We start from the raw sequence: 26,247 nt of genomic DNA on the forward strand, positions 1-26,247 counted from the left end.
TACCCTTTTCCTTATAAATGTTTTAAAAAACCAATAAAATTTTCTGGAAAAAGAAAAGATATTTCTTTATATCCTACATTATTTTTGAATTTGAGGATCTCTTGTCTAATTTCTATTGGTGGTGTTTCTGAACTAACTTTATTCTTGAAAGTGCCACTGGTGTTGCTGTTTTATCTTTCCTTTATAACAGTCTCCTTAACTATCTGCTATTCTTTTTTAAAAAAAATTATTTATTTTGTCAAACTTGAATTAGATAACAGATATAAGTATAAACATGATTATGAAATGAAATGAATACGAATGCAAGGGAATATTAGGATAGGGACAATAGCATGCTGGTGCGCTTATACACACCCCTTAAAGACCTCTTAGGAATGGGGTGAGATCGACTGTAGACAATCTAAGTAGACAATTCTCATTCTGAAAAATCTCCATAGAAGAACATCTTTCACATGGCTTGTTTTTGATATTACATTCTCCAAAGAGTCAACAGTCCAGTCGAGAGGGAATTATATAGTTAAAGGTCATTCACATCCAGTGTTAGATCTTTTCATAACTTTTCATGACAAAACAGAAGGGGTGATCTGCATGAGGATTTCACTGTTTCATTAACTCTGAAAGAAATTTCAAAAGCAAATTCTTATTTTTATCAGATTGAATGAGAATTGATAAGAAAGTATTCAATAAAGATTTTTCTAAGCAACACTATTTTTCAATACATAAATTATATGTAAAAAACAGAAGGTGACAAATGGTTAGCATTTGAGGAGAGATTTATTTTGTTGCTATTATTAAACAACTTTTTTTTGTTTTTTCTTGTCTCCTTTTTATTATTCATATAGAATTCTTTGAGTAAATCCTGTTTTGTCTTTTCCACAGCCCAGTTAAATGTTGATTAATATTAATATATCTACTTTTTGTTTCGAAGGCTGAATATTCAAAAGGAAAACAAGAAATGAGCAAAGAGACAACTGTACTTGGAAGGCTAGACTTTAACCATGCTCAGAAAGTATCCAAGTTGTTAAGTCAAGTAAGGTTTTGATGTATTTTACATTCGGCAGAAATATATTTCTCCCAAGAATATAACCAGTGTTTTCTTTTTAAATTGTAATTTTTTTAAAAAATGCATGAAAAATAAGGCTTCAGTAACTTTTTAAAATTGTGTTGTGAAAAAAATGCATTTAACTGACACTATTAAGGAAACAATAGCAGCAGCTCACTAACAGATAATAAATCTCAGTTTTGTTACAGCAGGTGATAGGATTATAATATTTTGATTGCTCCACATAGTATGTGGTTGTGCTTAATGGTGCTAAATTTTGTTATTGCAAATATTTTTTAAAAATGGTATTGAAAACAAGGAATAATTTCAGTAGAAATGAAAACACATACTGCAGGTAAATATGATCATTAACCTAAAAAAGAATGACTTGAGTTTGTATTATGTTATATAAAATACCCAATGCTAAATTCGATATGAAGGATTCTTCATATGAGAAAATTGACAAAATAATATTTTATAGTTAAATGCAAGATGGTTTTCTGGAAAGGCAAAGTAAAGTCATTAAGTCAAAACATCCCAGGGATATCAGGTTGCTTGTAACTGACTTAATTCTCTAGATCTCTAGAAAAAATTTTTTATCAGAGAGGAAGCAGTGTGTTTGGGGAATGTTGAAATGAATATAATTAAAAGTGGCTACACTTTTAATTATAAGAGATTTGATTGTTTAAATATTATGCCTACTGTTAGATACTCATACCAACTACAGTGGTTTCCACCAAGGTCCTCTGTTCCGGCGGGAACAGAGGTTTAATCCTATTAGTTGAAGGGTCTGACAGCTCCCTATAAAAGAGCTGTTGTCAGACTCAACCTTCGCTGGATTGTTCTTACTTGTTGTGTTATAATAAAGAGCTGTTGTTACCATTAAGCCTGTGTGTGCCTATACATTACCCAATCTAACACTGGCAATGAAGGTGGGATTGGAAGACAACTAGGTGAACCAAAAAGAGCGAAGAAATACAGCAAGTACATCCAGCCCGGAGTTCAGCGCAGCTTCGAGCAGCCATTTTTGAGTGGCAAACTCAAAACGCCCTCTGTACACAAAATGGCCATGCACGCCCCACCGACTCTGTATGATCCAGTCACCAAGCACTGGGACTCGTACGGTTTGTACGGTATGCTACGGTTTGACTGCTTACTCGAGGCAAATGACCTCATGGGCCTTTCTGAAGGCCGCAAGAAGAACATGTTCCTTGGGTACTGTGGCCGGGAAGTGTTTGAGATGGCAAAAGACCTCTCCGAGCCGACACCTCTCCAATCAGTTGCCTGGTCTGTGCTCCAGCAGACGCTTAGGACTCATTATGCGCCCAAGCCATCCAAGCACATTCACCGGCATGAATTCAATATCAAGAACCAAAAGGAGGGCGTGTCGATTAATGAGTACATTGCTGCACTCTGTAAAGCCACAGCGTACAGCGAATTCAGAGACTTAGACAAGCTGATTCTGGACCACATAATATGTGGCATTCAGGACATTAATTTACAGAGGAGGTTGCTCGCAAAATCAAACCTCACTCTGCAAATCACCTTGGACGAAGCCAGGGCATCAGAATCAACTGTCAAATCGACTGAAACTCTGCAGCGCCAAAGCGCGCCCCAAGAAGCACGGAAAAGCACATGCATTCATTGCAAGGCCGCAGAGCCTGAGAGTTCTGAAGAAGAAAATGACAGCTGCTGCTGTCATTCAAACAGCGTCTCCTGCCTTGCGCAAGCTGCGGAGGAGACCATGTCAAATTGGCTTGCCGTTTCCGCGATACAACCTGCCAGTGCTGCGAGCGAAAGGGGCACATCGCAAAGTTGTGCCTGGTAGCCTAAAGGCACACCAAGCCGCCAACCGAGACCCAGCCAAGGGCCTGGAAGAAACCACCACGGCGCTCAGAGGGCGACGACAGAGTCACCCACCACACATCAATCGAACAAGTCCACACCAGGCGGCCAAAAAAGCTGAAGGTCACAGTTCTCATTGAGGATTCTCCATGTGAGACGGAGATCAACACCGGGTCATCACTAACCATCATACCGTGGTCTATCCTGAAACAGGCTATCCCTAGCCTCAAGAAGCAGCACCTTCGCACCCTTGACATCTGCCTACACGATTACCAGGGAAACCGGGTCCCCATCATGGGCTAAGGCACCTTCCAGGTGAACTTCAAACAGTTCAGCGGGAAACTTCCCGTAACCGTGGTCAGCGGCAACCTGCAGAGCCTCCTAGGGCTAGATTGGTTCCAAGCCCTGGGCCTAGAGGTGACTGGTATCAACGCCTTGAAAGATGACAGCGCTGAAGCCATCTTTAAGGAGTTCAAGGATGTCTTCCGGACCAGTCTGGGTAAGTATGTGGGGACCCCAATTTCATTTAATTTGGACCCCAACATAGCCCCAATAAGGCTAAGATCCAGGAGAGTGTCTTTTGCTCTCCGCCCAAAAATTGACAGGGAAATTGACAAAATCGTAGGCCAGGGAATCCTAGAGCCGGTTAATCATGCACCTGTCAAATCTGACAGGTCAGTCCACATCTGCGCAGACTACAAATGCACAATTAATAAAGCGCTACAACAAAGTGCCCATTGTACAGCACCTCCTCCATTCGTTAGGCCCCGGAAATTTTTTTGCTAAATTGGACATGGCGCAGGGATACCAACAATTGCATGTAGACGGTGCTACAGCAGACGCCCAAACCATTGTGACGCACAGGGATGCATTCAAATGTCACTGCCTGCAATTCGCCATTCGTATCGCCCCTGGACTGTTCCAAAGCGTCATGGAACGGCTTTTGCAGGGGATTCCAGGAGTCGTCCCTTATTTCGACGACATCTTGGTATCGGCTGCAAATAAGCCGCAACTTTTTTAATGAGTACGAGCAGTTTTAGCTAGAATTAGAGACAAGGGCCTCCGTCTCAAAAAGGAGAAATGCCGAATTAACGTGCCAAGGGTTGAATTCCTAGGGTACCTGATTGACAGCTCTGGGATTCACCTGAATTTTTTTCACATAAAAAATTAAAGCAATTCAGAACACCCCCACACCTCGCAATCAAACCGAACTGCAGGCGTTCCTCGGGCTCCTTAATTTCTACAGCATCTTTCTTAAACAGAAAGCACCATTGCTGAGCCCCTACATCGTCTACTGGACAAAAATGCAAAATGGTCCTGGGGAAAAGCCGAGGCTGCTGCATTTATCGCAGTAAAACAACTCCTGTTGGCAGATTCATTCCTTGTCCAGTACAGCCAGTCCCTGCTGCTGGTGCTGACTTGCGATGCTTCACTGTTTGGTGTCGGCGCCATCCTCAGCTACCATATGCCCAATGGAACCGAAGCCCCTATTGCTTTTTACTCCAGGACCCTATCCGCCACAGAACGGAACTATAGCCAGTTGGACCATGAGGCTTTGGCTACTGTGGCAGGAGTAAAAAGATTCCACGAGTACCTTTACGGAGGGGACTTCGAACTGATTATGGACCACAAGACATTGTTGGGTCTACTGGCTGGGGACCATCCTACCCCAGTGTCATTATCACCCCACATGACCAGATGGACTATTTTCCTGCCTGCCTACTCCTACCGCCTTATCCATCGACCTGGCTCCACTTTGGGGCATGCCGACGCTCTCAGCCGCTGCCCGCTGCCAGAACTTCTTGCTGACCCTACCCCCGAGATGTCAGTCCTCCTTATTGACTGCTTGGAGACTGGGCCTGTCCATTGACGTTGCCCAACACTCTGCGAAGGACTCCGCCATCAAACAAGTTTTGAACTGGGTGTGGAGAGGTGGCCCAAGGGGCCTGTTGGGGCTGATTTTAAAATGTACTTTGCTAAACATGATGAATTATCGGTGGTAAATGTCTGTCTACTGTGGGGGGACCGGGTTGTTGTTCCACCCAAACTACGCATTGCAGTATTAGAAGCTTTACATGTAGGGCATCCTAGAATTGTCAGGATGAAGTCTTTGGCTAGGAGTTATGTATGGTGGCCTAACATGGACAGGGAGATCGAAGAATGGGTGGCTACCTGCACACCGTGCCAGGAGTCCAGACCAGCTCCCCCAGAGGCGCATGCTAAGGAGTGGGGGCAACCTCAAGCACCATGGTCTAGGGTGCACATTGACTTTGCTGGCCCAGTTCACAGCCAGACATTCTTAGTAGTTGTGGACACTTACTCGAAGTGGTTAGAGGTAGTCCTGATGACCTCCACAATGGCAGAAATGGTCATCAAGGTGCTACAGAGACTTTTCTCCATGCACGGCCTGCCCAACGTCTTGGCCTCTGACAACGGGCCCCAATTCACGGCCATGCAATTTGAGACCTTCCTAGCAGCTCAGGGAATCAGGCATGTCCTGGTCGTGCCATTCCATCCGGCCTCCAATGGTCACGTAGAGAGAATGGTGACATCTGCAAAAGAGGCCCTCTCTAGGATGTGCCAGGGAGATTGGCAAACACGGGTTGACCTTTACCTACTAATTCAGCACATCACGCCCAATGCCACTACTGGGAGAAGTTCCTCCGAGCTTCTTATGGGTCGCCTGCTAAGGTCCCACTTAGACCGGCTACACACCAATTATTCTGCCTCATCGCCCCCAGACTCCACAAGCAAGATTCGGACATTTAGCGTAGGGGATTTGGTATATGACCACAACTGCGAAATCTGTGAATTCCTGCCACAGTGATAGGCATCACCGGCCCTCGCTCTTACCTCCTAGAGCTCGAGGATGGTAGGAATTGGAGAAGGCATATTGACCAACTCCATGGCCACTCTCCAACTCCAATCTTAGACAACCAGAGGTAACTCCTGCACAAGTTAGCCAAAGCCCTACCCAAATGGAACAAACACTCGCTCCTTCCACAGTCAGCTCAAGCCCGAGGGTACCAGGAAACTTATCTGGTTTTGTTGCAAGCCCGCAGCGAGCTCCAAGCGAACTGGCTCCAGAAGCTCCAGCTGCGGCCTGTGAAAGGTTCCAGGAGCTTCCACCAAGCGGAGCTGCGGAGCAAACAGGTCCGCCCAACCTGTCTAAGGAAATCCCTCCTACTGAACTACGCAGGTCAGGCAGAGCTACCCAAAAGCCCGCCTATCTGCGTGACTACGTTACCAGTAGGATTGTTCCATCTAAAAGGGAAGGGGTGTTAGATACTCATACCAACTACAGTGGTTTCCACCAAGGTCCTCTGTTCCAGCGGGAACAGAGGTTTTATCCTATTGATCGAAGGGTCTGACAGCTCCCTATAAAAGGGCTGCTGTCAGACTCAACCTTTGCTGGATTGTTCTTACTCGTTGTGTTATAGTAAAGAGCTGTTGTTACTGTTAAGCCTGTGTGTGCCTATCCATTACTCAATCTAACACCTACTTACTATTTCTTACTTAATCTTGAACAGTCAGAAATCTAGGCCCAAATTTAGTAAAGTGACAAACTGATTATATCCTGTAATAGATAGAGTATGTTTAGGACAGTTAGCAAGAAGTTAGCTTAGTTCTCATCTTATAAATTGGTAATTAAACAAGTAATAATAGACTTTGTAGCTGGTGCTTTCCAAGTATATTAACTTCAAATCCATAATTCTGGGGCAGCATGGTGTGTCGCTCTGGAATACAAGAACAAAAGTTGTCTCTAGAAACCATCAGGTTATGGAAGACAATGTTGGAGGAAATTAGATTGATGTAAGAACAATTAACTTTTTAGAAAAAAAATAGTTAATCAGGAAAAACTGAAGATCTTTTGTAAGATCATATGCAAGTTAAATAATTAAAATATAATTTACTATCACAGAATAGTTGAATGTAGTTAGCTTGTATTTTCCATTTCTTTTTACAGCTTGAGTAATATGGTGTTATTCAGAAAATTCCATTATTACTTCATCACTTTGTTCTTTGTTAATAACGCTTTAAAATATATTAATTTCCATCTTACACTAAATCAGTGTAGAATTAATTGTTCTTCAGTATAATTATTACAGCTGAGTAGCTTATTAATACTGCAGTGAATTATAAAAAAAACAGGACTTCAGAGTCACTGAATTGAGATAAATATTCAGGAATCTCTAACAGGATTGCTTTATACATTTTTGGGTCAGTATAATAGAACTTGGGTCACACTTGATTCACAGTTGTGTCAGTGTTTCTAAGAGTAATTTGTTTAGATTATTTATAGAAAGTATATGATCTCAGTAGATGATTTCATATCTGATGCTTTTGGATAGATATCAATTTCAGAACATTGTATTCTACATTTGATTGGGCATTCTTAGGATTTAGATATGTTTTTATCTTCTTAGTTACCTCTTTTATTATAGGCATGTATATTGCCGTATAGTGATCAGGAAATTTACTTTTCTAACTTTTATGCAGCATGCATTTTTACCTGTTTTTGTATGGAATCAGGAGAAGCCACTGGGAACACACTACATGATCCTTTGATATCTTGGCAGGAGCTTGGTATATTTTTAATGAAGGATTACCAGCATCTTTAGTAGATATTAGGAAAAAAATACAATTTTGATCCTTATTCATCTGACAAACCTACATTTGGGGATAGTCTCAATTTGAAAACTGCAGATAATTCGTGGGTTAATGTGATATAAACACATTTAACCAGCTTATTGCTCATCAAGTTTTTAAACAATCTAAATCACTGCAACAGCAGCAATACACATTCAATTAAAACATTATTTGATTTCACTTTAGCAGCTTCTGAACTTTGCAAATTATTATCAGCACTGAAATGTGTTTCTGATTCAACAACCGTTTCTTTCATGGACACCTTGAACCAACATATAAAAGTGGTTCATTGTGAATGTCTTTGTGCGTAAAGTAAAAAATAATGGAGGTGACATTTAAATATACCCATGTTTGTTTTAGGAAGAATAATGTGGCTTAAATATGTGAAAATGGTTTGAATTATATAGTATAAATTTGAAATTTATCATTGTATGAAGAAATACCTATTTATCATGAGAAATATTTGGGAATATTGTTCTTATATGTGTCACCCCAGATGTCCCTTTCCTTTGTACAGTAGAACAAGCTTTTTAGTGATATAATCAAAAGATTGACCAATATTATTCTGTCAAAGTTTAACACAACTCATTTTTCCTTTTGGTATGCTAAAATAATCTAAATAAAATAATAATAAATATATGAATTCTTCATAAATGTATTATTTATAGATATATTTATTTCTTAGGCTAAATATAAAGAGCAGCTTGTTAAAGAAATGAAGAATAATTGCTTCAATCCTTTGGAAAGTGCTTTTTTCAAACAAGCTCAACTGGCTTCTGTATTGGCAAGTGATGTAAGTGGAATTTTTTTGGGGGGGACATTTCACTACATTTCTTGAAGTGAATATTGTAAGTGTGTATTTAAATTCCCTAGAATAACTTTTAATTGGAAAAGTCTAGTCCATGTTAAAAGTTTTAATTTTCTCTTAGATGGAATGTTTTCAGATTACATTTTGGTGCTCTACAGTAAATGAGTGCCACCTAATGGCCACTATAAATATGAAATAAATACATTCTGATTTTTTTTTTTTTTGGCTAGGAAATTGGAAATATCTTATTTCTTCTCTGCTTTTTGGTACTTTCACCAAACAAACTTTTTTCCTTCTTAAAGGTAAAATACAAAAAAGAAAGTCTGGAAAATCTTCATAAACCGATATCTGCATTTCCAAACCTATTACAATTGGAGCATGCATTAAATTCCAGCAAGATCCATAGTAATGTAAGTTGAAATTCTTGTAGTTATATTGATAAATGCCAGGATGATTAAATTTCCAAGAAAGTTAATATTTCAAGATATTTATTCCTCACAGGAAATACATGTGTTCACTGGATTTTTATTTCTGTAGCTTGATGTCAGAACCAGCTGTTGAGAAGACCTATTTTTGTGACCTCTGAACAATACATGGTTCTTTCTAACATTTTGTCAATGTTGGAATATTGTAAACTTTTAATAAGGACATTTTTCAGAAGTGTCAGGCTTAGATGCAATAATATTGTTAGCATGCCATTTGTAAGAATTTTGGGAGTTAGAATCCACATTTTGAGGGAGTACCCAGTTTGGGGAAGGCCATTGTAAGCCGTGGTTGAGAAGCTACCTTTAATAAACAGCTGGCGGCGTTTTCACACCACAATTTCTACTTTGATTTCTCCTAAATTTAAAGCAATTTAAAGCAAACTTGTCTGTTGTCTTAAGAGGAGTTGACTTTGTCTTCGGAGATGCTGGACTTGAAATGCTCATTGAATACAGGAAACATGAGTCAATCAATGTTCCCGTTAATTGAACAGTGTTGGGTCTTTTGATATAACTTGTATTAGAACAAGAACAACATAGATTCCTTCATCCCATCAAGACAAAATCAATAAATTACTGAGTCTAATTTTTCCCTACATAATACATACATTTGTGTGGTGATCTGTAATAAATAAATACTAAACTTGCACTGATTTATTTGAAAGTGAATTATTAGAATTTGAATTATTATGGCAAAACTTTTGCATAGATTGTCTTTCTTCTTAGGGAAACTTTCCCTCATCCTTTCTCCTGGATTCAAAACATAATTTAATCTCTCTTTCATTGTAAGTTTCATTATCTTATTTCTATCTACATCAATTGTATGGAATGTAGCTCTGTCTCCTTTTCACTTCAGCCACCTCAGTTACATGTAATCACAATTACAGCTATTGAAAAAACACTTACAACATACTTTGAAAGGCAATGATAATTTGCCAAATTTATAGTTGCTTGCCAATTTTTAGTTGGGGGAGGGTTGAAAGGGAAATTTAAGCTAGCTAAATAAATTTAATGTTAAGCTATATTTAGACCTCCAAAAGAAGGGAACAAATATCAATCTTTCCCTCTTTAGTGCTGTGATCTCATCTTGTCTAATATTAGTGTAGCCCTCAGCCACTAAGATAGAGACCATGAATTATTTTGTTGTTCCTCACGTGTTTCCGTGTAGATAAGGATGTTGTCGAGATAGACTAACACTCCCTTGTACAGGTGTTCATGCAAAACTTCATTTATTAATTGCATGAAAACTGCTGCCCCCCCCCTGCAGACCAAACGGGAGTACCCTGAACTGGAAGCATCCCAAAGGGCAGTTGAAAGCAGTTTTCCACTTCCCTTCTTTGATTCTGACTCTGTAGTAGGCCTCCCTTAGGTCCAACTTGGTAAAAATCTTCCCCGTCCCCAAGTGGGCTAACATATCCTTCATGAGTGGGAGGGGGTATACATTTTCCATGCAAATTCCATTAAGGTTTTTGTAATTCACACATAAATGAAAGGAGCCATCTTTCTTTTCTCTGAACAATACAGGTGCGGCCACTTGTGGCCTAGTATGACTAGTATGTTCACTTGTATGAAACCCCTTTTAAAGTTTTTGTCAATGAACTTTCGTAATTCCTCCATTTCACATGGGGTCATCGAGTATATCTGGGGTTTAGGGAGTTTCTCCCCTGGGATGATTTCAATGCTGCAATTAGTGGCGCAGTGGGGGGGGTAGTTTGTCGGAGCCCTTTTTACTGAAAACCTCCTTGAGGTTTCAATATTGTTTGGGGATTTTCTCTTCTCCTTTAATCTTTTCCTGTACTGTGGCAGCTAGGTTTGTTTTGGCCTTGGCTATGTGGGACGTCCTCCCCTTCCCCTCAGGGGGTTTTGCGGAACAAATGCACAACCACCCTTTCCTCCAGTTCACGGAAGTGTTCCATTTCTGTAGTCACGGTAACCCAGTATGAGGGGCCGATCCATCCCAGGTGCCACGATGAAACTCAAGGTTTCTTGGTGATCCCCCATCCACATTTCTATTGGTTCAGTTACAAAATGGGCAGGGATCTCCTCTGTAGTTCACTCCAAGTGGATGATTCTGAGGCATTTGGTGCCTTTGGGGTTTTTCCCCCCTCCTTGGGGGAGTTGAACTGCTGCTGCTGTGGCTAGGGCCCCTCCCTTTTGCCCAGCTCTGGGAGCTGTTCCCAGACATTTCAGAGCTAACCAGGTCTTCCGCTCTCCCCTTCTGCCTGCTTGGCTAATCCACTCTCCCTTTCAGTGAGACTTACACGGGCGCGCCATTGTTCCCAAGTCTCCTGAAGAAGGTGTAAAGCATGGGTCATCATGAGATCCTTTCTTTCTGCTGCCTGCCAATCATCTTCTGGTTTTTGGCTGGCTGTGACCCTTGCCATTATCTTCTCCTGCTTGTTGCAAGGGTTAGACATTTGGGTGCTCCCCCCATGGAAGCTTTTAACTCGGGGATGGTTGCGAAGTAAGATCTTGCTTAATGTCAGGCATGCCTCCTTCAATATCCAAGAAAGAAAAACCTCCTCTTTTTACTTAGTAAACTACTTTTACTAGATATGAAGTGAAAGCAGCTAAAAGGAAAGCAAGATCTGAGCCAGAAAGGCGGGAACATATACATATCAAACATTTATCCAGCACCCTCTTCCCAATTCCCCAAAACAGTGTCCAATCTGCAACTCCCTAAGGTGTCATGTGGGGTGCATCTTCAAACAGCCTCATCAAGTTGGTATGTGAGACAGTTGGCCTTGACCAAGTCCAAACATCAGCCACCAGCATGCACAGAAGATGGTGAGAACAAGACTCCTTTAGTACAATATTATTCCCTTCCCCAATACCATGCCCCCCCGTTCCTATGGCAGCCGATAGTAAGCAAGCGTAGCAAAGCAGCCATAAGCAAGTAACCAAAACAGAGGCTGACAACAACTCGCTGAGGTTTGGTTGGGCTGAGAGAGAGTGACTCACCCAAATCACCTAGAGGGTTTTCATGGCTAAGGTGGGACTTGAACTCACAGTCCTCTGCTTTCTAGCCTGCTGCCTTAATCACTAGACCAAATTAGGTGTCTTGTATCATGCAAAATGTAATTTCTCAATTTAGTAGAGAATGGACTAGGGAGTTATTTGGTGTGATATTTTGATTCTATTTTGTTGAATGATATGGGCTTTAGAATACTTAGCAAGTCTCAAAATCTGCACCACTTTTGTTATATCCATTATGAAGGTACTAAATTTCTGAGTGACAAAAGAGACAGATACTTTTAAAAAATACTTTCTTCCCATCTTTCTGAATCGTCATAATGAAAGTACTTTTTTCACTTTTAAAACAGAGATAAAATAATATTTAATTGATTGGGTGGTGAAAGATTGCAAGTGATCTCCCATATTGATAAGGGTTTTTCAGGCTTCTACCTTGTCCAATAGTCAAAAAATATTTTGGAGCTGTATTGTCTCAAATAGGAAATAATACTACAATAACTTCTATTATAAAATCCCTCGATCGCACCTGATATTCAGTATAATGTATCAGTATTCAATATCCCCTTACTCTATAGTCTTTATGTGCCTGACTGCATTTTCACTTATGCTAGTAATATTATTACTAAATTTACAGATGATACAAGTGTGGTGGGATTAATCTCTGGGGGTGGGGGGTGGGATGAGTCTGCCTGTCAAGATGAGGTGGAACAGTTGCTTTCGTGGTGTGGAGACAATAGCTTGATCCTTAGCACAAATAAGACAAAGGAGCTTATAGTGGACTATAGAAGGAATAGATCAGACATCCAGCTCTTGCTTATCAATACAATACAATAGCAGAGTTGGAATGGACCTTGGAGGTCTTCTAGTCCAACCCCCTGCCTAGGAAGGAAACCCTATACCGTTTCAGACAAATGGCTATCCAACATCTTCTTAAAGACTTCCAGTGTTGGGGCATTCACAACTTCTGGAGGCAAGCTGTTCCACTGATTAATTGTTCTCAATGGAGACTGAGTGGAGCAAGTGGCCAGTTTTAAGTTTCTGGGTGTTATCTTAAAAGAGGACCTGACCTGGGGCACTTACATTGCAGCACGGGTCAAAAGGGCCCAGCAGAGAATATACTACCTGAGACTTCTCACGAAAGAACAGCTGAATGAAAAACTGCTGTTTTTCTACTGCTGCACCATAGAGAGTATTCTAACTTATTGCAACTGTGTATGGTTTGCCAATTGCACAGTGGCAGATAGGACCGCACTCCAGAAGGTCAACATCATTGCCCAGAGGGTCATTGATTGCCCTCTCCCCTTTTTGGAAGAGCTTTAGAGCTACCGTTGCCTTAAGAAAGTTCAAAACATTTTCAAAGATCCATATCATCCTGAGCACATTTTTTTAACTATTACCATCTCACAGGTGGTACAGGATAATAAAAATAAGGACAAGCAAACTGAAAAACAGCTTCTATCCCAGGGCAATAAACATATTGAATTCTACTGTATAGCGCAGGGGTGTCCAAACTTGAGAACTTTAAGACTTGTGGACTTTAACTCCCAGAATTCTGGGAATTGAAGTCCACAAGTCTTAAAGTTCTCAAGTTTGGACATCCCTGGTATAGCGCAATATCGGGTTTTCAATTTCAATTACATAGAATGTAAAGGATGTATGTTTGTGTTTTTATTTTTATAATTGTAATGTACACTGAAGACGGCATTTAATTTCGTTGTTCAATGGGCAATGACAATAAACTAAACTAATTTAAACACTAACTTTCAATGGCACAATTCTCACACAACTGCCTCCAAGATTCCCCCCAATAATTCTTTAAGTAACCATTGTATAAACAACTGACAGCTGCAGACTCCTTCTTTGTCAAAAAAGAGACATTTCTCTCCTTTCTAGGGCATTATAACGTGGTGAAATAAATACATATACTCAAAAAGTTCCTACCCTAATGTACACAAAGATATACCGGCTCTAAATTCAAAATATACTTTGAAATTTAAAGATATATTTACTTTTTTCAGTATGAATATAAGAAACTATTTGAGAAAACTAAAGGGCTCTATAATTTTGAAGTGAATACTGCTGAACAGCTGCACTACAAAGAAAATGCAGTCCTGCAAAGTCAGGTATGCCTACATACTCTATAAACTTGGAAGTGCATGTGCTTAATATAACATTTATATTGGTGGATTGTATAAAATGAAGGGTGGAAGATATTGAATACACATAAAAGAAAAGAAATCTAAGGAAACCTCCAGTTGACATCGCGGCAGGAATGGCTGGAAAATAGCAGAACTCTGCCAGGCTCCGTGAAATGCAGCCGGCAACTGTCAAGCTGCTCTGGAGGGGTAGTGAAGGAAGGAGAGGTGCTTCATCGATCACGATGAAACCGCAATTTCCTCATTGATCCAAAGAAATATTTCCTGAATGGCAGTCACAAGTTGGGACACCTGGGACACTAAGATTTTGTGCTGGAGTGGTCCATGGACAGAGCAAAGAAACTGCGTGAGATAACTTCCAACTTTTACCTTAGAGATTTAACCCAAGTTAAAAATTCCAAAAAACAATCTCCAAATATTAAGAAAGTGGCAATTGGATTTATGGAGAAGAATTAAAGATTAAAGACTAAAGAGAAAGATTAAAGATTAAAGACTCAGATCCAAAAGAAATATCTAAAGGATGCTTTTCATACAGAAAGCCTGGAGAAATCGAACAATACTGGGAAAAGTGATTATTGGGAGAAACTGCTTTTCTAAACTCTATCTTTAATCCCCCTGATTGATTGACAATCAGCTGTTTTGACTTGATTTGTTCAATGCTGGAATTGAGAGCAGGAGAGCCATCTACCGGAGGAAGAAGATTACTGCAATGTAGGAAACAAATGAAAGTGATGAAAGGAGAGGAAGTAAACAACATCTGGAGGGCTATTTAACCTTTACTCTATCTTAATAGGTGATTTGTAAGCTTGGAAATATTTAGTGAGCTTTTTGAAGATCTTTCAGGCAAACTGAACTGTAAATACCAAAACTTTACTGAAACTGTTCATTGAAAGATGGATTTGAAAAATTTGAGGAAACCTGGTGGGCCAAGCTGGATTTGGTTTACTAACATTACTTGACAGATTATCCTACAAGGAAAGGAAGAAAAGCGATAGAAGGGGATGGGGGCGGGGACTTTAAACTTTGGACAATTGGGAAGGTCCAAACTGAAAATTATAAAGACTGTAAACTATCAACTTATAGCTTTTAAGGACCATAAACTAAGAGGATTTGAAGGTATAATTTTGGGATTAACCAAATTGTATTAAGGATGGGGCTTTTTTGGCAGTTTTGGGGTATTAAGGTACTGGAATTTTAGTGGTATATTGAGTAATTTTTAATATACCAAACTATCACAAAATGACACAACAGGATTAACAGAAGTATATGAAGAAATGTTAGTGATGCTTAAAAGTATTTATGAAAATGTGACAAAGAATCGTAAGGAGATTATGGAACAGTTTAAAGATAAAGAGGTGAGTGTAGAAAACTTCCAACAAATGGGGGGAAAAGATGAACATAATAGCCAAAAGACAGATGAGAAACTAGAAGGAATGGTGGAGGAGAAAAATTTAAAGAAGTTACAAGAAGACAAAGGTTTGAAGAGATAGTAATAATAAATAGTAAGAATCAGAGAACTTTTTAAGAGCTTAAAATAGAAAAGAGGGAAAACAGAAAGTCCCAAAAATAATGAAAGGGTCATGGACGGGTACTCAAATAGTGCAGCAGAATTAAAACAAGAGGCAAGACAGAAAGAATATTTACTTTGTATAAAAATGCAAGGAAGAGATATAAAATTAAAAGAGAGAAATATAAGATAGTTATCAAACATCAATAAATTATGAAATTCAAAAAAAGATTAAGAGAGGATGGATAGAAATAAAATATCTGACAATATGGTGATTGTACTAAAAACGAAGAGAAAAAGGTAGAAGTAGAAATTGGGGAAATAATATACTTATTGATATATAATATAATGTATTAGAACCATAAGCATATTAAGATTAGAAGATGGAAGAGTATGATTAGGTACATCTAAATTGTATTATTATTAATAGTGTGTAAAATATATTTAAATTTATAGTTTCTAAGGATTACAAATTCAGAGGATTTAAGATACAATCCCAGGGCTGATCAAACTTACTAAGAATTGGTAATATTGGTGTTAATATAAAATTAAAATATAGGAATTATATTGGAATATTGAGTAATTTTTATGAGCACAAATTGGGAAAATGTATCATACACACAGATATATAAAATTATTTATTACAATTATAAGTGTATGTCAAGGTTAGAAGTTGGAAGACAAGGATTACCATATTTTTCGGAGTATAAGACGCCCCCCCCCTCAAAGAGGGTGAAAATTTGGGTGTGTCTTATACACCAAATGTAACCCACCACCACCGGAGGCATGTAGGCAGCAATGGTCTGTGGCAATCCCTGCAGCCTGGAACAGCTGATTGGGGGTATTCTGGCAGTCCAATCCACCCACCAATCTACTGTGCTGAATTAGGCTATAATAAGTGCTGAAGCTGACCTGGCTGGTCAGAGTTTGCAGCAGTAATCACATACAGAAAGCACACACAAGTAACTGATGCAACAGGATTCAAAATAATAATAATAATATACAATACATTATCAAAAGCAGGTTTTCCAAGGTAGCAGTAAATACAAGCAGAACACAAGCAGGTTCGCTTTCAGTTCTCGGCTAAGCCAGGCTCCTTCCTGTCTCCTTGTTGCTCACACGGCAAATTTCAGAGTCCAAATAGCCCTCATTGGCTGACTTAGTTGCTATGCCTATTCATTAGCTGACCTTGTTACCATGTGTCAGCTGAATACCATGGATGCTGGTAGGCAGAGGCAGAATTTTTCTTCTTCTTATTTTCCTCCCCAAAAACTAAGGTGCATCTTATATTCCGGAGCATCTTGTATGGTATATATATTTAATTGTATTATTATTGTTAGCATTGTGTAAAAAGTATATTGACCCAGTCAGTGCATTGTCCAAAAAGTATGTATGGATGTTAAAGGAAAACTACAAATAAAACATAAACATAAAAGAAAGGAAATATACATGCAAATATATTTTTTTCTATAGATAAAAGGAGAATTCCTTTTCATGTGGAAGCTTTGTTTGTAATGGGTATATAGATAAATTAAAAAGCTATTGATTTTTAAATTGATTTTGATGTCTAATGTTTTTATTAGGTTAAATATAAGGAGAAATATGAAAAATCAAAAGGCAAGTCTATGCTAGAATTTATGGACACACCAATATATCAAATTTCAAAGGAAGCTCAAAAGTTCCAAAGTGAAGTAAGTGAAATGTTTTTGGAAATTATTATTACAGGTAGTTCTTGACTTACGACCACAATTGAACCCAAAATTTCAATTGCTAAGTGAGACATTTGTTCAGTGAGTTTTGGCACATGTAATAACTTCTCTTGCCATAATGGTTACATGAATCACTGCAATTGTTAAGTCAGTAACACAGTTTTTAAGCGAATCTGGCTTTCCTATTCACTTTGCTTGTCAGAAGGTCACAAAAGATGATTACATGTCCCCGGGACACTGCAACTTTCATAAGTAGGAATCAGTCTGAATTTTGGTCACAGGACCATGAGCATGCTGCAATGGTTATAAGTGTGAATAACAGTTAAAAGTAGTTTTTTTCAGTGCCATAGTAACTTTGGGTGGTCATTAAATGAATGGTTGTAAGTCAAGGGCTACCTATATAGTGTAGTAACCAAAGTGTTGTGCTGAAGCAGCATCTAAATAAGAGGTTTGTGTATCAGTGCAATTTATGGTGAAACAGAGTAACTTGATAACAGGCCAAGATTTGAATCCAGTTGTTGGTTTTAGGTTCACTCAGTAGAAGATTGGACTTGTTGAGCAGCAAATCAGCTAGATGCACTATAAACTTATTTTTCAAATATCTTCACATTTTTGCTATACTGTGTGATACTTTTCAGAAAACAGGTTCAAAGTATTCTTAGACATATGGAATGAGTAAAGCAATACTTTGGATCTTGTTATGCTTATCCCAAATGACAGTAATTATTTTAGAGCCACACTTTTTGCAAGTGTTTAAATTATACTTTGTAAAATATGTTTGAGATCATTCTATAAAATGTTCTTGCTCTAAATTAGGAAATAATAATAATAATAATAATAATAATAATAATAATAATAATAATAATAACAACAACAACAACAACAACAACAACAACAACAACAACAATTATAACAGCTCGAGTCCTAACCAAGGACCTAGGAACTGTTAAGGTAACGTCAGAGGATATAAACAACAATAACAACAATAATAATAATTGTATGCAAAAAGCCCCACTGAATTTAAATCAATATTCAGCACAGTTCAACTGTTCAGCAGTGACATCAAAATGAACTTTGGGCTTGAAAAATGTGCTATATTATCCATGCGGCAAGGAAAAATGGAACAAACAGAAGAAATAGAATTGGGAAATGGTAATATAGTGAAAGCATTAGCAAAGGATGATGGTTATAAGTACCTAGGCATATTGGAAGCAGATAACATCTTGAATGGAAAAGTCAAAGAATCAACATAAAAGGAATACATCAAGAGGGTCCGCAAAATATTAAAATCAAAACTGAATGCTGGAAACATAATTAAAGCCATTAATACATGGGCAGTTCCAGCGATACGTTACTTAGCTGGAATCATCAACTGGACTCTGGCTGAACTGGCAAACTTGGACTGGAAAACATGCAAACTTTTGAATATGTACCACGCTTTAAATCCATGAAGTGACATTGACAGGTTGTACCTGCCAAGAAAAATAGGGGGCTATTGCATATCCATCAAACTGTAGAAGAAGAAAAATGAAGTTTGAATGATTATGTGAACCAAAGTACAGAAAAATTGCTACAGGCTGTGAAAACGTAGAACAGCATAAAAACGACAGAAACAAAGGCAGAATATAAGGAAAAACAGCTGGATGACAGATTAAATAGATGGAAAACAAAAGCTTTGCATGGACAGCACTTGAAAAACATTGAAGGAAAATGTGATGACAACTTGACATGGACATGGCTTAAGATGGGAACTATCAAGAAAGAAACAGAAGGTTTAATACTGGCTGCTCAAGAACAAGCACTACAAACTAATGCCATGAAAGCAAAGATACAAAAATCCACTGACAACCCAAACTGATGACTTTGCAATAACAAAGTCGAAACTGTTTCATATTTAATATGTGAATGCAGCAAAATTGCACAAACTGATTACAAAGCTAGACATGACCAAGTTGCTAAATTAATCCAGTGGTCATTATGTAAAAATATGATTTACCTGTATCCAGAAAGTCATGGGAACATAAAGTGGAAAAAGTTATCGAAAATGAGAAGGTGAAGATCTTGTGGCACTTTTGAATATAAACGGATTGTCATTTGGAGCACAACATGCCAGATATAATGGATGTAGTGGGCCGAAGTGTACAGTTTATTGATATCGCTGTTCCTGGAGATGTCAGAGTCGAAGAAAAAGAACTAGAAAAAATAATGAAATATCGCGACCGGGCCATCGAAACTACATGGCTATGGATGGAGCATGTAACAGTGATACCCATTGTCATCAGGGCATTTGGCACCATGTCCAAGAATTTTACAAGATACATCAACAAGTTGCAGCTTACTGCAATAACACCAGCGGAACTGCAAAAAACTGCGCTACTCAGAACATCTTATATTTTAAGAAGGTACTTGGCTGATACCTAGGACGCTGGCATCAACCATATCAACCATTAGCATTGGTATTTGTAATACATTTTTGAATGTTCAGTTGGCTGAGTTTCATGTTTAATGAATAAAGTATATAATAATAATATACACCAACAAATTGCAGTTTCCTGCAATAACACCAGCAGAACTGCAAAAAACTGTGCTACTAGGAACATCATATATTTTAATAAGGTACTTGGTTGATATCTAGGAAGCTGGCAGCAACCCATATCAACCATCAGTACCAGTCAATGGTATTTGTGATGCCTTTTTGAATGTTCATTTGGCTACGTTTCATGTTTAATGAATAGAGTATATATAATAAAAACTATGTTTTGGACACAGAAAATGTATAGAAAAGAATTTGAAGAAAAAATCAGAGGGAGAGCAGCCTTGGACTTAGACAAGACTCTAGAAATCTTGCATGTGAAACACGTAACGGATTTACTAAAACAGGTAACATTTACAAACAGAAGATGAATTTTGTCATTATATTGTTTAAATTCTATCATGCTTGTCTTCCTTTTTCTTTCATTTTTTTTCCTTTTGTTGTAGTTATACATAGTAGATATTTGAAAAAATGAGGTTGCTGAAGAATTATATAAAAATAATAGTTGCAGGGTTTTTTTTACATATTAAATCTGAATTCAGATATTTCAACACATTACAATTTGTGTGTGGTATACATTAGAGCCAAGCCATAGTTTGAACTTACAAATGAACAGTATGGAAACAAATGTTTATGGCAACTTGTCAAATTTTATTGTTTATCTAGATTTAAATATATAAATTTACTCCAATTTCAAGCTTTTATAGGCTTATGATTGTTTACTCAATTTGTCTATATCTCCTTATCATAGTAAAATTCCATTAAGTGACATTTATGTGATGACTGAATGGAGTTTCTGCTTAGAATTTGAAGATGCCCAAAAGATAAAACTAAAATGGTATCACTTGGTTTGACAATTAGAGAGAAAAGTATAAGTTGTCTATTTCCTCTTCTGGATAAAGTGTGACAAGACTGAAATAATTAAGGCTTGCCTTTTCTGCCAAGTTTTGTATAATATCCATCTATGTGCTCATTTCAATCACAAGGGCTCATTGTGCTACGTAACTCTGATTTATGGATAAGTGCCTTTTGTGTTGCATTTAGTGATCCTTTGTGAATAATGATAGCATTAACAGAATTTGAGTGACAGGGTCATTTACTTGTCTGTAATCCTGAAAGCCATCCAGAATAGAAGCTGTTATGATTTTATAAAATAACTATGTAACGGTACCATAGTATATAAGTAAAAGAATGTTTTCTTTTTTCAGGAGCAAGATAAAGATTATCTTACAGTATTTGCACTTTTTTGATTTCTCAGTTCTGTTTTAACTATGATAAATATACACTCCTTAACTCACATTTTATACAAAATTTCAGCTAATACCTCAAAATATTTACGATGAAAGATTTTTTTTTTCCTTTTTAAGATGTTGCTCACTATTTAAAGCTGATTTTTTTATTACTTCAGAAAGAGTATAGAAAAGATTTGGAAGAAGGAACAAAAGGAAAAGGACTGGCAATACTTGAAGATACTCCAGATTTGATCAGAGTGAAAAATGCAACTCGGATTCTAAATGAGGTAGGTACAGTTTGTAAAGTTTAGTAAATTCCATGAAAAGTTTGCCCACACAAAGTATCTACGTGAAATAAATTCTTAGTTTTATAGTAAGTGGAAAATGTATTTTACAGTATTTGAATATGCTTGTATCATTTGTTTAAATAACAGAAAGAATACAGAAAAGATCTGGAACAGGAAATAAAGGGAAGAGGAGTGAAACTTATTTCAGAAACTTCCGACTTCCAAAGAGCAAAGAGAGCATCTGAAATTGTTAGTGAGGTCAGTAAAAGAGGATGTCCTTCAAATTATTATGGAAATAATGCACCTATTTTTCCCAGCATGCTTCAGACTGATTCTATGCCACCCCGAATTAATGTATCCTGTGAAATGATTTTAGGTAAGTTGGGACTGACACAAGGCTTGGTGCAAAATTCTGCACCTCTGAGTACTGCAGAAAGATACATATTATAATTCTGTTCTCTTTCTCCATAAAAAGTCAGAATGAGAAGAAGGCAAGCAAAGAAGTTGACTTGAACAAATAATGCAAATTAAATATTTATTACAGTCTTTATTATTAAGGTAAATACTGGCATGAGACCGATAGTCGACAAGTACCTTAAGGGAAAGTTGAAAAGAACTTTGAAGAGAGAGTTCAAGAGGGCATGAAACCATTAAGAGGTAAACGGGTGGGGTCCACGCAGTCCGCCTGGAGGATTCAACCTGACAGGCGAGGTCGGCATAAAGAGGGTTGGTATATAAAACAGGCAAAGGCATCTAAAGGGGAAGTAGGAGATGGGTGTAGGGAACATACTGTAAATGCAATATGTGGGCAGATTAAATTTATCACAGTATTCTATAATAATGACCTAAATGCTCATTAAGAGAATCTCATTATGGCACTGGTCATCATTTGATGGATTTTAAACACTGCTGTACTGAACCAGGCAATATAAAATCTTGCTCCTATTTGTATTTAATCTGAATGATTTTGGTGTTTTTTATTGTTTTAATATAATTTTAATATTTTTAATTTTAATATATTTTTTGAATAGTAGTCCGCCCAGAGACATTGAATGAGATTGGTAGTTGTAGAAATTGAATGAGTGAGTGAGTGTGTGAATAAAAAAATAAATAATTTTTTTTTTAAAAATGTTGTAGCAGCTTTAGTATCTGAAAGCAGTAGGGAAGTGTAGAATTGTCCTGTGAGTCCTAGATATTTATTCTATAAGCGTAAGATGTGGCCCTGTATGAATGTATCTGTAATAGAGGCCCCGAAGAAGTACATAGTCTATTTTTCTGTTTACCCAGAGTTACTGGAGCATTATTTCTCTATGTAGGGAAACTTCCTGTATTGACCTTCAAGGGCAGCTTGAGGCAAGGCATGATATAATGCTAGCATAAAGACTACTGGTTAGGAACTTCAAGATTAGTTAGTTATGCCATAGGAAAGGCAACATATCTGTTGGAGTCACTAGCAATAAAATTTGGGGGTATGGCTAGATCTAATTGTCGCTCTGTGTCTGCAACATACTGTTTCATGGGTGTTTTGGCCTCATCATATCTTTTGATGAATATAAGATCTGGAGACAAGTCCAAGAATTATAATGTAATTTCTACTGCCTTTTTCCATGCAGTCTGAAAATCATTCCTCATGGTTAGTGAGACAAGGCCAATGGGAAAAAGGGAATGTTTGAGCCAATAGTTGAGTAATTGTTATCCACATTTTAGCCTTTAATGAGGTCTGTCTCTACTTTCATAGTGGCATTAAATTGTGAAGCCTAAAGGGCTGATTTTAGAAATTTGGATTAAATGAGTTCAAATGGTGGAAAATTGGAGAAAGGGCGCAGATGGACACCATAAAGAAGTTATTGGTTTAGCTTCAAATAATCTTAGTTCTATAGGTATATAATGTCCACCTCTTGTCTTAAATAATTTAAGGATGGTGGATGAGTCCTTCATTTTCAGCAACATACTCCCCATGAAGTTTCCTAATATTAGTAGAATGAAGGACTACTCCCACATGTTTGAAACAGGAGATTTGTGTCCTTCAGTAGTGGCTCTTGAACAGTCAGAATAGATATGTTTTTGAGAATATTATTACATGCATTCATTTTGTATTAATTATTTATATTTAAACAAGTAAATAATACTTGACATAATATAAAATTTCATTCAAAATAATGAAGCATTCCTTATATGCTTAAAAATATTTGTAGACAAATATACCAAAACTAAGTATCTTACTAGAAATTAATACTATTATAAGTTACAAGAGGAAGGGAGGAGGAAGAGAGATAGAGAGGGAGGCGGGGGGAGGGAAAAAAAGAGAAAGAGAGAGAAGGAGAAGGACAGGGAGGGAGAGAGAGGGAGGGAGGGAGGGAGGGAGGGAGGGAGAGAGATATGACCGCACAATGACTTTTTAAATAGGCAATTCTCAAATATGTTTATTGTAGACTTATACATTTTACAATTTTGAAACAGCCTATTTCAGAAAATAAACCCTCAATTCTTCTTATACAGGTCATAGGACTATCCATATGTGTGTACTTTAAAAATTATTTTCTCCACCTCCCATCCCCAAAATGATGCTTGTGAGTTTACAGTATATATTCTTATATTCACAGAAAGAATATAGGAAAGATCTGGAGACCAAAATTAAAGGAAAAGGAATGCAAGTTGGCACTGATACTCCTGAAATACAGCGAGCAAAGAGAGCATCTGAAATTGCAAGCCAGGTTTGCTTAAGACATTTTCAAAGCATAATTCTATACATTATAACTTAGTGTACGATATTAATACATTATATTGCTATTAGTAAACTGATTGGGGACCCCTTCATACAGTTACTCAATCCCTGGTCAACTCATAGCTTGACCAAATGGGTCTGTCCTTGAAAATTGCCCAGATGAAGGTGGTTCAGAATACGTCAATGCAGGAAGTTATCGGCCTGCTTCATTATCCTTTGTTATGCTCCTGTAACAACTCACCATTACAAGCTGGTTGCTGGTTTGCTTTAGAATGCAATTTAGGTTGCTAGTCACCTCCTATAAAGCATGTAAGTTTAAAAAATTGTTGTTATTGTCAAAATTATTTTTTGACAACAGTGTGAAATCACAGGCACTGGTTCTTTATCATGTGTTCACCTTCATATGCATTAAAAACTTAGGATGGTAAACAAGTTCAAGATGGAATAGGATACTGTAGACTTTTTATAATTACTATTTTTAGATAGTAAAAGGATATGAAAAATATATCAAAATGTTGCCTACAGTCCACTTGTTCTGAATATATAAAACATTTTGATCTTCTATTGCAGGGGTGTCAAACTCAATTTCATTGAGGACTGCAGCATCAGGGTTGTGTTTGATCTCAGAGGTGGCAGGGGAGTATGGCCAGCTTGACATCACTCACGTCAGGGGTGCCTGTGGCGGCCTGAGCACTCTGCCAGCAAAAACAGGTTTCTGATCTCCATTTTTGGCTGCGATGGCCTCCTGCAACCCCCTGCCAGTGAAAATGCAACTCGCGAGGATCACATGTAGCCTTCCTGAACTCCATTTTCACTGGCAGAGGCACCACAGGCTGGTCCTTCTCAGTTTCCAGGGTGGCTCCCCCAAGCCACATCTAAGCACATTGAGTTTGACACTCTGTTCTAGTACATCACTTAATAAAAGCACCATAGATTAAAGAAAGTTCTGTATAAAAGCTGAAGCTGTTATACCGTTGGAATTGATTATTTTATGTTCTGTTCTTTATAGAAAGAATACAAGAAACATCTAGAAATGGAAATTAAAGGAAAGGGAATGCAAGTGGGCATGGACACGCCTGATATACAACGAGCAAAAAAAGCTAATGAACTTGCAAGCCAGGTTAGTCCAGTACAGACCGTTTAGTAGCATTGAAAATAAAGTATAATGGTCCCTTAAAATGTGTCTTTAATTTTTTTTTGAGAATAGAAAACATACAAAAATAATAAATCTAAATTCTATGGAAGTGCAGGCAAGAATCAGAAATCTAGTCTGTGTTACAATAAAATCTTCGAAAGCTCATACAAATTTGGATACAAATGACTAAAGGTTGCATATATTTCAGAATTCTTTAATGTGTTATGTCTTGCAGAAAGAATACATGAAGGACTTGGAGACTGAAATCAAAGGGAAAGGAATGCTAATAGGCCCAGATATTCCAGACATAAAACGAGCAAAGAAAGCATCTGAAATAGCTAGTCAGGTGAGTAGAGAATGAGCAGTAATTAATAATAATTAATAATAATTAATCATTCATAGAATAGGGATATTCTCCTGGGTGTAGGGGTGCCTATTCTGATAGTTTTATTTTTAAGAACATATAGTTCTTGGAACTTGGGGTAACTGAACAGTCTGGAATTAATTATTTAGACTTTAATGCTCAGTTTACAATGGTCCAGTTTATTTAAACCTGACAGTGGGAATGAATCTTTTAATGGTAATCATAGTGATGTAAACAAATTTAAGTCAATTTAAGCTTCCAATTAATGTTGTATATTAAGTGTGTATAATAAATGTGGGATAATTTTTCAGAAGAAGTATAAAGATGAAGCAGTGAAGATGCAATGTACTTATTCAGCTGTGGCAAATACTCCAGAAATTGAGAGGATTAAAAATGCACAAAGAAATATCAGTACTGTAAGTAGCGGTAATTATTAGAGACATATTTTGCAATATGTAGCATTGAATTAATTCTCTTATGTTTCAGAACACGATAAAAATATGCATAATATTTCCAAACGCATTGTATAAATTCTCTGATACAAAATGCTTCTTTGGAATTAATATTTTGAAGAGGGATCTAGTTTTATATTGTTTCTATGAAAAAAAAACCATGCGTGTGTCAATATGTGACTAAAATGTATTTAATTCAAGTAAACCTTACATTTATCTTAAACTTTTCATCTACTGGTACTTAACTGCAAATAACTGAGATTCAGTAAGCATAACTCACAAAATTGATGTAAATGCAAATTTATATTTTTGTTGATCTCTTTCTCTCTCCCTCCCCCTCTCTCTCC

The 26,247-nt window shown here is 37.5% G+C and overlaps 1 protein-coding gene across 8 annotated transcripts in view; it reads left to right on the forward strand.

Moving 5' to 3' along the window:
- Window positions 1–26,247, forward strand: part of NEBL (nebulette) — a 182,281-nt gene that overhangs the window by 131,694 nt on the left and 24,340 nt on the right. For 3 of the 8 annotated variants that reach the window (XM_081971688.1, XM_081971692.1, XM_081971690.1), the window contains 12 exons: window positions 929–1,030; window positions 8,223–8,330; window positions 8,648–8,755; window positions 13,819–13,923; window positions 17,047–17,154; window positions 19,942–20,052; window positions 21,114–21,224; window positions 21,372–21,482; window positions 23,828–23,938; window positions 24,959–25,069; window positions 25,320–25,430; window positions 25,760–25,864. The exons of 2 other annotated variants lie outside the window; for them this stretch is intronic. In XM_081971688.1, coding sequence (XP_081827814.1) covers window positions 929–1,030; window positions 8,223–8,330; window positions 8,648–8,755; window positions 13,819–13,923; window positions 17,047–17,154; window positions 19,942–20,052; window positions 21,114–21,224; window positions 21,372–21,482; window positions 23,828–23,938; window positions 24,959–25,069; window positions 25,320–25,430; window positions 25,760–25,864 — 1,302 coding nt within the window. The remainder of the gene's footprint in view (window positions 1–928; window positions 1,031–8,222; window positions 8,331–8,647; window positions 8,756–13,818; window positions 13,924–17,046; window positions 17,155–19,941; window positions 20,053–21,113; window positions 21,225–21,371; window positions 21,483–23,827; window positions 23,939–24,958; window positions 25,070–25,319; window positions 25,431–25,759; window positions 25,865–26,247) is intronic. 3 more of the 8 variants (XM_081971689.1, XM_081971691.1, XM_081971693.1) reach the window with 3 other exon arrangements.

The sequence above is a fragment of the Natrix helvetica genome (genome assembly GCF_964273705.1).
Source record: "Natrix helvetica genome assembly, chromosome: Z".
Lineage (NCBI taxonomy): Eukaryota > Metazoa > Chordata > Lepidosauria > Squamata > Natricidae > Natrix > Natrix helvetica.